Genomic DNA, 12272 nt, shown 5'->3' with positions numbered 1-12272 from the left:
CTTTCCACTCAGTCATGATCCTAGGATCCTGCAATAGAGCTCTGCATCAAGCCCTGCATTGGGTGCCCTGCTTGTCACTGAGTCTGCTTCTCTTTCTGTCTGCCTGCTGCTCCCCCTGCTTGTTCTCTCTCTCTTTCTCTCTGTCAAATAAACAAAGAAAATCTTTTTAAAAAATGAAAAAAAAGATAAAAGATAAAAATTGAACTACCTAAGATCCAGCAATTGTACTATAATTGTACTACTAGGTATTTACCAAAACAATACAAAAATACTAATTTGAGGGGAGACATGCAACCTGATGTTTATAGCTGCATTACCTAGAATAGTCATATTATAAAAAACCCAAATGTCCATCAACTAATTAATGGATAAAGAAGATGTGAGATATATATATATATATATATATATATATATATATATATACCTGCCTTCAGCCCAGGGCCTGATCCTGGAGTCCCAGGACTGAGTCCCATGTCAGGCTCTCAGCATGCTCCTCCTTCTGCCTCTCTCTCTCTATCTCTCAAGAATAAATAAAATCTTTAAATATATATATATATATACATTTATATATATTTTTATATATAAATATATATATAACTCATCGTTGGAGGTATATATATAATATAAAAGTATATTATATATTATATATATTTATATATTATAATATATATATATATATATATATATATATATATATATATACCTCCAATGATGAGTGGCACTGGAGAGTATTATGCTAGCAAAATAAAGCAGTCAGAGAAAGTCAAATACCATATGATTTCACTCATATGTGGAATTTAAGAAACAAAACAAAGGAGCATAGGGAAAAGAAGAGAGAGAGAGGCAAACCAAGAAATATACTCTTAACTATAAAGAATAAACTGATGGTTACCAGAGGGGAAGTTGGGGGTGGAATGGATTAAATAGGTGATAGGGATTAAGGAGTGCAGTTGTTGTGACTTCACCACATGTTGTATGTAAGTATTGAATCACTATATATCGTACCCTAGAAAATAATATTACACTGTACATAATTGGAATTTAAATAAAAACTTTAAATGGGGGGAAATAGCCATATGATCATTTAAATAGGTGCAGAAATAGTATTTCACAAAGTACAACATCCATTCATTATAAAAACCCTAAAAAACATAGGTTTAGAGGGAATATATCTCAAATTAATAAAGGCAATATATGAAAAACCCACAGCTAACATGATCCTCAATAGGGAAAAATTGAGAGCTTTCCCCCTAAGGTCAGGAACAAGACATGTATGTCCACTCTCACCACTATTATTCAACATAGAACCAGAAGTCATAGCCACAACAATCAGACAATAAAAAGAAATAGAAGGCACCAAATCAGTAAGGAAGAAGTAAACTTTCACTATTTACATATGACATGATATTCTATATAGAAATTCTGAAAGCCTCCAAAAAACTGCTAGACTGATAAATGAATTCAGTAATGTTGTAAGATACAAAATCAGCATACAGAAATCTGTTGCATTCCTATACACCAATAATGAAGCAGCAGAAAAAAAAATTAAGAAATGAACCCCATTTACACTTGCACCAAAACCAATAAGATATTATTCCTAAATAAACCTAACTGAAGAGACAAAAGAGCTATACTTTGAAAACTATAGAACACTTATGAAAGAAATTGAGGAAGACACAAAGAAATGGAAAAATATTCTATGCTCATGGATTGGAACAACAAACATTTTTAAGAAGTCTATGCTACTCAAATCAATCTACCATTTATTGCAATCCTTATCAAAATATAAACAGTATTTTTTGCAGAGCTAGACCAAACAATCCTAAAATTGGTATGGAAACACAAAATACCCTGAAAATCAAAGCAATCTTGAAAAATGAAAGCAAAGCTGAAGGCATCACAATTCTGAGCTTCAAGTTATGTTAGAAAGCTGTAGTAAACAAAACAATATGGTACTGGCACAAAAATAGACACATAGATCAATGGAACAGAATAGAAAACCAGAAATAAACCCACAATTATATATGGTCAGTTACTCTTCAATAAATCTGGAAAGAATATCCAATGGGAAAAAGACAGTTTCTTCAACAAATGGTGTTGGGCATACTGGACAACAACAAGCAAAAGAATGAAACTGGACCTCTTTCCTACCCCATACACAAAATAAACTCAAAATGGATTAAAGACCTAAATGAGAGACCTGACATCGTAAAAATTCTAGAAGAGGACACAAAACAGTAATGTCTCTGACATCCACAGCAAATATTTTTCTAGATATATTTCCTGAAGCAAGAGAAATAAAAGCAAAAATAAACTATTGATACTCCATCAAAATACAAAACTTCTGCACAGTGAAGGAACAATCAACAAAATTAAAAGGCACCCTAAAGAATGGGTAAAGATATTTGCAGATGATATATCTGGTAAAGGGGAATTATCCAAAATATGTAAAGGATTTATACAAATTAATACCAAAAAACAAATAATCCCATTAAAAAATGGGCAGTAGTCATGAACAGACATTTCTCCAATGAAGACATATGGATGGCCAACAGACACATGAAAGATGCTCAACATCACTCATCCTCAGGGAAACAGAAATCAAAAATACAATGAGATATCACCTCACCCCTGTCAGAATGGCTAAAATAGAAAACACAAGAAACAAGTATTGGCAAGGATGTGGAGAAAAAAGAACTCCTTGCACTGTTGGTGGGAATGCAAAATTTTGTAGCCACTGTGGAAGTTCCTCAAAAAAGTTAAAAATAGAACTACTATCCCCAGTGGTATATCCCCCCAAAATGCAAAAAAAAAAAAAACAATGCAAACACTAATTCAAAAAGTTACATGCACCTGTATGTTTATAGCAGCATCATTTCCAGAATATGGAAGCAGCCCTAGTGTCCATAGATTGATGAATGGATAAATAAAATGTAGTGTATATACATACAATGGAATATTCTTCAGCCATAAGAAAGAGTGAAACCTAGTACAACTGAAAGTAATATGGCACTGTATGTGATTTGGAATTAAAACAAAAACTTAAAAAATATATTTATACCAAAAAATGAAATCTTCCATTTGCAATGACATGAATAGAGCTAGACAGTATAATGTTAAATGATAAAAGTCATTCAGAGAAAGAAAAATATCATATGGTTTCACTGTTATGTGGAATTTAAGAAACAAAACAAATCAGCAAATGAAAAAAATTGAGAGACCAACCAAAAAACACTCTTATCTATAGAGTGTTACCAGAGAGAAGTTGGGTGGTGTGGATAGGTGAATAGGTGATGAGGAATAAGGAGTACACTTTTCTTGATGAGTATTTGTGAATAATATTTCTTTATTAAAGAAGGGGCCTGCAAAGGCAAACATGCTTAAGGCCAATGATGCAACTCTAATGTCAGTAGGATTACTACATTCACTTACAACACTATATGAAGCTAGCTCTTTATAGCATTTGAGAACATATAGACCCCAGTCCTCTGAGTATCAGCTGTTTGCATGATGTGCCAAATAAGTAAGTCAGAGTGGTGGTCAGAGCTGTGTTGTGGAGTTGTCTGCCAGCTTCTGAACAGGGTCCCAACTTCATCTGAGAGTAGATCCTGACCCTGCTCAAGTCCAGCTTGTGTGCTTTCTTTCCTCAGCAGTTAAGAGGCCAAAAGGAAAGGGGGTCAGTACTCAACATGCTACAGCTTTATATCTCCTTAATTGTGGCTTTCCTTCAGGCAGAAGGCAAAAATGTAATGTATGGAATGATGCCTTACCTTTCTCCTGGCAGGCACATCCTCAGCATACTGCTCTGTTTTCTTCAGCAGTCAAAAGATGGTCCTTCCTCCAAAGGGCAAAACAATCATCAAGAATGCTAGGATATCAGTGTTATTTTTCACTCTTCATGGTAGTTTTTGAAACTTAGATGTCATTGAATCCAGTTCCTTCACTTTATGGAAAACTGAAGTCCCAAGGAGAAGGTCTAAGTCTAAGGTCACAATCCAAATTGGTACCATAGCCAGGAATAGAGGCCACTTCCTCTCTAAGGGCAAATAACATATTCATCTAGTACAAACATCTGTACTTGTAATATGAGGATAATGCTGGTAATTTCCAAAGATGGTTTCTACTCTGTGGCATATAATCTATATTTTGACAGATCAAGATATTCTACGTAAACTGGAGAAAGAAAAGATTCTTGTCTTCACACCATCCCGAAGGGTCCAGGGCAGAAGAGTTGTCTGTTATGATGACCGGTTCATAGTCAAATTGGCTTTCGATTCTGATGGCATCATTGTATCTAATGATAACTATCGAGACCTTCAAGTTGAAAAGCCAGAATGGAAGAAGTTTATAGAGGAGCGGTTGCTGATGTATTCCTTTGTGAATGACAAGTACGTTGCTTTCAGTAGGCTCTGAATAACCTAAATCCAAGTTTCACTAGGAATAGATTATTTCATTTCAATAAACATTTACTAAACATTTACTGTGTACTGTGCATTATGCTGATTGGCATGGGGATAAGAGGCTGAATAAGAAACAGGACTCACCCTTAAGAGTCTCAAAGGGTAGTGAAGAGAGAGAAAGAGAACCACAATGTGTAGTGATAAGCAGTATGGTTAGAATTTTTAAAATTTCTTTGTCTACATGAAATGATAGGAAAAAGCCTCAAACAGGAGATGACATTTGAGGTGAAGTTTACTGTCTGTTTACAGACAGAAAAAAGGGGACTACTGGGCATTACAGGTAAAGGGACTATCATGAATAAAGGTATAAAGATGTGAAAGTGGGTTTCATGTTGGGGAACCATTATGGTTGAAACATATAGTCTACAGAAGAATCATACACTGGAAAAATCGTGTGTGTGTGTGTGTGTGTGTGTGTGTGTGTGTGTGTGTGATCAAATGAGAATGGAGGGAGGAACTGCTGGCTTAGCTTGAGGCAAAAAGGGCAATTAGAAGGCTGTGACAATGAAAGTCTGAACTCCTAAAGGGGGTTGAAAGGAAGACATTTACCTCTTACTATTTGCTTTCAGATTTATGCCTCCAGATGATCCTTTAGGACGTCATGGCCCAAATCTTGAAAATTTCTTGAGAAAGAGACCTGTTGTTCCGGAGCACAAGAAGCAACCGTGCCCTTATGGTGAGTACCTATGTGCGGAACTGAGTTCTATACTATGGGAAACATAAGGACTATATAGATACTTACCTCTCAAAGATTTCCCTTTCAAATGGAAAATCCTAACTTGTCCCCTTCTTGTGACTTAATGTCTCTGTCTTTATGTATTTTCGGTTAGGCATTTAAAGAATCATCCTAGAAACTGCACGAGGAAAAGGTAACTAGAATTGAAGGGAAGATAAGTTGTTACTTGTTTAAATAATGCATGTGTTTTAGCTGCCTCCATCTTAAGTGGTGTTACTGGAGGCAGGGAAGTACAGAAACCCACATGGCCTATGGAAGCAGAAAGGGTAATGCCAAATTGGATTTGGCCCTAAGAAGGACATGTCTCTTAAGCAGGTGATTGCACTCTCTGTCAACTAATAATACTCTTTTCTTCAGTTCTGTATTTTCCAGTTTGCTTCCAAACTTCTTTTTCATTTGCTTTTTTAAAATATAGTTTTCTAGAGTGCTTTCATAATCTTAAACAAGTCCCTCTGATACAAAGTTTGTGAGCCTAACAGTGCAACATGGGCTGCCTGGTCTAAGGCTACTTTGGATGTTCACTCTTTTTGGATAATCACATATTTATGGGACATCTTGGATTTTTTCTTTTTCTCAATTAACTTTTATTTTAATTATAGAGTACTTTCATTTAATCTACATTATCTTCATTTAATCTACACAGTGTCTGTATAATATAGGCATAATTATGGACTTTTATATGGAAGAAGAAATTGAGGCTCAGAAAGTAAAGTCACTTACCAAAGTTACATGGCTAGTAAGTAACATAGCTGGAATTGAAATTCAAGTCTGACTGGCTACCAAGCATGTGTTTTTGGCATAGCACTATGCTGCCTGCTGCTACCCTATACCACCTCAGCATGCAGGTTATGCCTAGACAAAATTGTGAGTTATAGGAAAATGAAGGCTGTTCAACTCTCAGTTCTTAGCTTTTACACTGAAGTTTCCTTGCCAGCTTTCCACTTCTCCCCTATCCCCTTACAGCGTATGATGCCTCGTTGATGTTGTCCTGCCTCTCATCTTCATGGACAGTTAATTTTCTTCCTTAATCTCAAACAGTAAAACTCTAACCTGAGTAACCAGATTGTTACAACAGTTTCTGACAGATTTGCACTGGTATGAGAGAGAGTCTTACCCCAAGGCATTATTTTTCAGGCAAAAAATGCACCTATGGCCACAAGTGCAAATACTACCATCCGGAGCGGGCCAATCAACCACAGCGTTCCGTGGCTGATGAGCTCCGCATCAGTGCCAAACTGTCCACAGTGAAAACCGTGAGTGAAGGCACCCTGGCCAAGTGTGGCACAGGGCTGTCTAGTGCCAAAGGTGAGACAACCTCAGAAGTCAAACGTGTGACCCCCAAGCGCCAGTCGGATCCCAGCATCCGGTCCATGGCTGTAGAGCCTGAGGAATGGCTGTCGATTGCCCGTAAGCCTGAGGCCAGCTCTGTCCCCTCACTTGTGACCGCCCTAAGTGTCCCCACAATCCCACCCCCCAAAAGCCATGCAGTGAGTGCACTCAACACCCGTTCAGCCAGCAGCCCAGTGCCAGGATCCTCTCATTTCCCCCACCAGAAGGCCTCACTGGAGCACATGGCTAGCATGCAGTATCCCCCAATCCTGGTAACCAATAGCCATGGGACTCCTATTAGCTATGCTGACCAATATCCAAAGTTTGAGTCCTTGGGGGACCATGGCTACTATTCAATGTTAAGTGACTTCTCCAAACTGAACGTCAACAGCATGCATAATCGAGAGTACTACATGGCTGAAGCAGACCGAGGAGTATATGCCCGGAATCCCAACCTCTGTCCTGACAACCGTATGAGCCATACCAGGAACGACAACTATTCCTCTTACAACAACCTGTACTTGGCTGTAGGTGATAGCCATCCTGAGGGCAGTTTGAAGCTGCATCGTTCGGCATCTCAGAACCGTCTTCAGCCTTTTCCTCATGGTTACCATGACGCCTTAACGCGAGTGCAGAACTATGGCCCAGAGGATTCTAAGCAAGTCCCCCACAAACAGTCAGTTCCCCACTTAGTTCTGCAAGCCCAGCACCCAGCAACTGGCGTATGCTCCAGCGGTCCTGGAGACTACTCTATGCCTCCCAATATCCATCCTGGGGCAACCCCCCAGCCAGGACGTGCCCTGGTAATGACTCGTATGGACAGCATTTCTGACTCCCGCCTCTATGAGAGCAACCCCATGAGGCAAAGGAGACCTCCTCTGTGCCGGGAGCAACATGCCAGCTGGGACCCATTGCCCTGTGCAACCGATTCCTATGGCTACCACTCTTATCCCTTGAGTAACAGCCTCATGCAACCATGCTATGAGCCAGTCATGGTACGGAGCGTGCCTGAAAAGATGGAACAGCTTTGGAGAAATCCTTGGGTTGGAATGCGCAATGATAACAGGGAGCATATGATCCCAGAGCACCAGTATCAGACTTACAAGAACCTCTGCAATATTTTCCCTTCAAACATTGTTCTTGCAGTGATGGAGAAGAATCCCCACACAGCAGATGCCCAACAACTGGCAGCTTTGATTGTTTCTAAGCTTAGGGCTGCTCGTTGACATGACATAGAAGTTAATCCTTTATACAAATATAAATACTAATAATGCATTAATACTATGATGAGTAACTAATAATTTTGTGTTGCGCTTTACAAGTTACAGTGTTTATGTTATTTGAAGCTCAAAACAACCTTGTAAGATAAATCTTACTGATGTCTTATTTTCTAGAAAAAGAAACTAAATCTCATTGAGATTAAGTTCCTTGCCAAGGTCACGCTGCTAGCAAGTGACCAAATCATGGCTCATACTCAAGTCCTCTGACTCCAAGTCCCATGCTTTTTTGCACGGCACCATGCAGGCAATGGAGGACAAAACTCAGGGGGAGAAGGTCTAACTGCAAGAATCTCCCAAGGGATTCCATTACCAACATTTTCTTAATCACATATTCTATATTACAAAGTATTGATAATATATCTAATTTTAAAAGGAAGAGCATCAGGAGCAAATTATATGTTGAATTAACCTTTGGGGGATTTTTAATAGGATATTTAAAGCTATTTAAAAGCAAATGCATAAATTATTGCATGAATATCTGACCATTCAATATCTTTACTAACCAAGCTATAGGGTCACATCAAAGCTTCTAGAGGTATATTTCAAACTTATTGTTAGCAATTATATTGCATGTATAACTGTATGTATTTAGTTTAAGATGTTTCTGTATTTCCATATAACCTTTTATATAGTGATAATGAGAAGAAAAGCTCTGCACAGTCCTTAGTCTATAGTTGTATAGATCATGAATCTAATTTGATTTTATGTCACATTTCATAGTTACGACCAGTTTTGAAAGTGAAATTACATGCCAATATTTGAATATTGTTTTCTTAGACACCAGAGCAAGCTAGCTCTACTTCCTTTGCAGTTTTTACTGGTCAACATTTACTGATAGTTCTTAGCTTTTATATCTCTTCACCTTAGCAAATTAAAGATCAGATTACAGCTTTTTATTTCAGAGGAGCTGATGGAAAAGCTCAAGATCCAAGCATATCAGGTTTGTGCTAAAAAAGCACAGAAGTTTGACCAGGACCAAGGGAGTTACTACCAGACTTCACTTCCTTTTTACCAGGAGAGATGGCCAAACGTGCAGCATTAAATGATGAACACAAAAGCTGCATTCAAGGAGGGTCTAATGGATACTTTTTAGACTTCTGACCTATGCAGTATTCGACATCACAGGATAAAACGTAATGGAGGACAGTGCACAGTCATGTAATCCACTTTCTCTTGTTGTCCACCCTTTGGGAAATAAGGTTGATCACTGGTGGAACAGAATTTCTTTAGGAAACAAAACGAGGGGATTTCTAAGTGGAAAAAGGCAGCTTACAAAAGGAGATGGTACATCTTTGCTAATAACTGGCTCAGTTATGCACTTCAAATATAGCAAACAGGATGCACTTACCCTTAGATAATTATTAAATGCATTACTAAAGACAGCAGGACTTTGGGTTGGGTGGCACCATTTGTGCAACTAGTATCTTGCTCAGGGTGGAAAACTTTGTAGCTAAATGCCTCCTCTAGAGGCATTATTGGGTTGTTTTTTTTTAAGCTGTACTAAATGAGCCCCTTTTTTTAATCCATTGTATATTAAACATTTTGAACCATGACCTGCTCACTATTTCTTGAGCTGGAACTTGCTAATTTCTATGATTTTTTTTTATCATGAAAGTTAAGAAGGCCTGGTCTAGGTCTTTTGTTGCTTCATGAAAAGGTGTGACACTCTCTATAAATGTTTCTTATCGTGAAACCCTCCACACGTGAGTCTGTAGTCAGGATTGTTTCTGGTGGTTTCATAGTGGCTTGCATGCTGCTTTCTGGCTTTCTATCTCTGTCCTAGTTGATCAAAACTGCATCTCAATCAGCATTTATCTTCAGTTAACCACAGCTTTGTATTCATCTCCTACTCTCTGATCTTTCCATTCCCCAGCATGCTGATATGTAAAAAGTACTTTCTGTCCCATATAGAATAGAGAGTGACAGTTGCCACTGAAACTAGTGCTTGCAATTCAGTTTCACCCAAATTTTATACACTTTATTTTCAACTTATACAAACATTTTATTTTCAACCTCTTGGACCTTCTGAATCTGTCCCATGTCTAAATCAAGGGTATTTGACAATCTTAGATGACTCTACTAACTTTGTACCTGTTAGTTCATCTTCCTACCAAAATCATCAATGGCACCACAGTATCTACTAGCTGCACAATTTTCAGGGAAGCACAAGATTTGTCTTGTCAGCTGCAATTTATCTCAAATAAGTTCATATTTAATACTTGGGAAAACTGTAAGCTCCTCCCAACACAGGACATATTTTTAAGGCAGCATATGTATTTTTTATTTTCCAAAACCAATTGTCATTCTTCTCATAAAATGTGTACAAGCCAAAGTGGCTAAAAGCAATGCTTCAAATAATCAGAAATGACCTTTTGTTGATACAAATTATATCTTTTTTTTCCTGATTGCATAAGAACAAATGTACAAAACTCATAATAAACTAAGTTAGGTACTGACTTTTCACCATGATGTTTGTGGCACTGTGTGTCACAGAAAAGCAGCCTGGGAGTCATGAGGGAGCTATTTACAAAGGGCAGTAGTGGTTTATAGACAAAGACAATTTTTTCAAGGCTTCCTTATTACTATGCACACAGCTATTATGTGTACAGTTTCAAGGATTATATTGCATAAGTTCTCTTTAGCCTATTACATTTAATATGTCCCCAAAAAAGGAATTTTGTGTCAAAATTGTGGTAGTGAATCATCTGCAAGAAGCTAAAATTATGAATGCATGAATCTAGCATGCTTTTTAGTGAGGTTATTAGAGAAACATTTTCTTTATACTGGTATCTGTACACTTCTTGACTTTTCCATATTGTCTGTAATTATAAAACAACAAATACAAAGAAGCACTGGGACCTTCTCAGTTCTCCTGATAATAAAATCAGGCCTCTTTCTTAGGGTTAAGCTTGTGTTCCTGAGAATACTTACCTCCAAGCACTCAGCAGGGGTTACTGCAGTGTTTAGTGTGGTTTTCAAGGACCAGTATATTTTGCAAGAGGTGCTTTGTACTTTTAATTTTTTCACTGAATTTCTGAACTCATAGAAAGTCTGTGCCTATTCAGGCCTTAGATTTTATACATTTTGTGATTTTTGTTTCTTTTTGTGATTTTGTTGTGGTTACTTTTATTTCAACCTGAAGAAGTGTGATTCTGGAGTGGCAAGGTCAATTCAATTACTAGAGCCTTTTCAAAGGACGCATGTAGCCATTGCACTATCTTTTAAAGTGTAAAGTATAGAAAGGAGAATGACAGATGCCTTATGGAAAGGGTCTGTAAAACTTTTCTTTTTCTAAGTAATAATATAAGTATTCTCTCTTTCTTTCCTAGTTTCCAGAACACTTTGAAAACCCATATTTTTTCTATTTGAGAATAAATTCTCTTTATACAGTAATTCAAATATTGATACCCATTAACCTTTGGCACTGAGCTTTCTTCTAACATAGAAGAATTCATTTTGAGAGGCGCTCATTTACTGTTCTATCTATGCTGTTAGTATGGGACTTCGTACAATTGCCCTTTTTGAGGGCCAACAATTTCAATACACTTTTACTCTGTGAACCAGGTCTGAAACTGCACAGGGAAAATACTGTTAAGCTATCCAAAGAGCTCTGCTCAGGTCTCTTCCTAACCCTTCTCTGTCTTCCCCTAGTTTTCTCCTCCTCACATCTGACACTGAGGAGGGCATAGTCTTAAACTTGAAGTGGCACTACAGTTAGTTCTCATTGGAAACCAAACCGGTATGTTTTGGGAACCTGCTTGTCCAAAGTATTCGATGCCTTTGGAAAGACTCAGCATATTCAATGTCTACCATATTGTAGCTAGCTATATACATAGACAGATTGACTATTTCTAGTCCTGATTTATATATCACTGAGCTATAGTAGTTTGCTTTATCCATTTGTGGGATTAAACAAATACTGTTTAATGGTTGTAAACTTTTATAAAACCTCTTTGGGTTTTTTGTTTGACCCAAACATAACGTAAGTCTCAATGACAAAATACACAAAGCCAACCAGAGGTGAGTGAAAATATGTCCCATCCCCAGTTTTGTCTTCCCCTATAACGCAGGTGCAATGCTTTGCTATGTTTTCACTAGCATGAATATGCTATGACTACATAATGAGGTTTTATTGGTTTCACCTATAATCATGATTGAAAATGCTGTATCATTGACAATAATGAACTGTAACCACACTTACTTTCTGCATAAACTATTTGTCTACTAACTACAAATGACTGTGTTTCTTTAAGAACATCAACAACAAAAGCCATACCACACCGACCTATACACACATTCTAGTTCACTTCTAAAAACTTAATTTTCTTCCCTTGGGAAATTTAAATAAAAACTTGAAACTACAAAAAAATTTCTGTCCTTGGGACTTGCATCATGAGATAAGTTATAAGGAGAGGGATCTCCCCAAATGACTTCATCTGAATTTTACCACAGTAAGCATATGCCTTC

The 12272-nt window shown here is 37.5% G+C and overlaps 1 protein-coding gene across 2 annotated transcripts in view; it reads left to right on the top strand.

Annotated features, from left to right (window-relative positions):
* ZC3H12B (zinc finger CCCH-type containing 12B) overlaps positions 1-12040 on the top strand; it is a 566523-nt gene extending 554483 nt beyond the window's left edge. For both annotated transcript variants that reach the window (XM_077887584.1, XM_077887583.1), the window contains 3 exons: positions 4154-4388; positions 5030-5136; positions 6331-12040. In XM_077887584.1, the coding sequence (XP_077743710.1) occupies positions 4154-4388; positions 5030-5136; positions 6331-7751 (1763 nt within the window). In that variant the 3' untranslated portion in view covers positions 7752-12040. The remainder of the gene's footprint in view (positions 1-4153; positions 4389-5029; positions 5137-6330) is intronic.
* Positions 12041-12272: the final 232 nt, after the last annotated feature.

The sequence above is a fragment of the Canis aureus genome, chromosome X (genome assembly GCF_053574225.1).
Source record: "Canis aureus isolate CA01 chromosome X, VMU_Caureus_v.1.0, whole genome shotgun sequence".
Taxonomy (NCBI): domain Eukaryota; kingdom Metazoa; phylum Chordata; class Mammalia; order Carnivora; family Canidae; genus Canis; species Canis aureus.
Note: the sequence above shows the minus strand (reverse complement) of the source record. Positions and strands in the feature narration are given on the sequence as shown.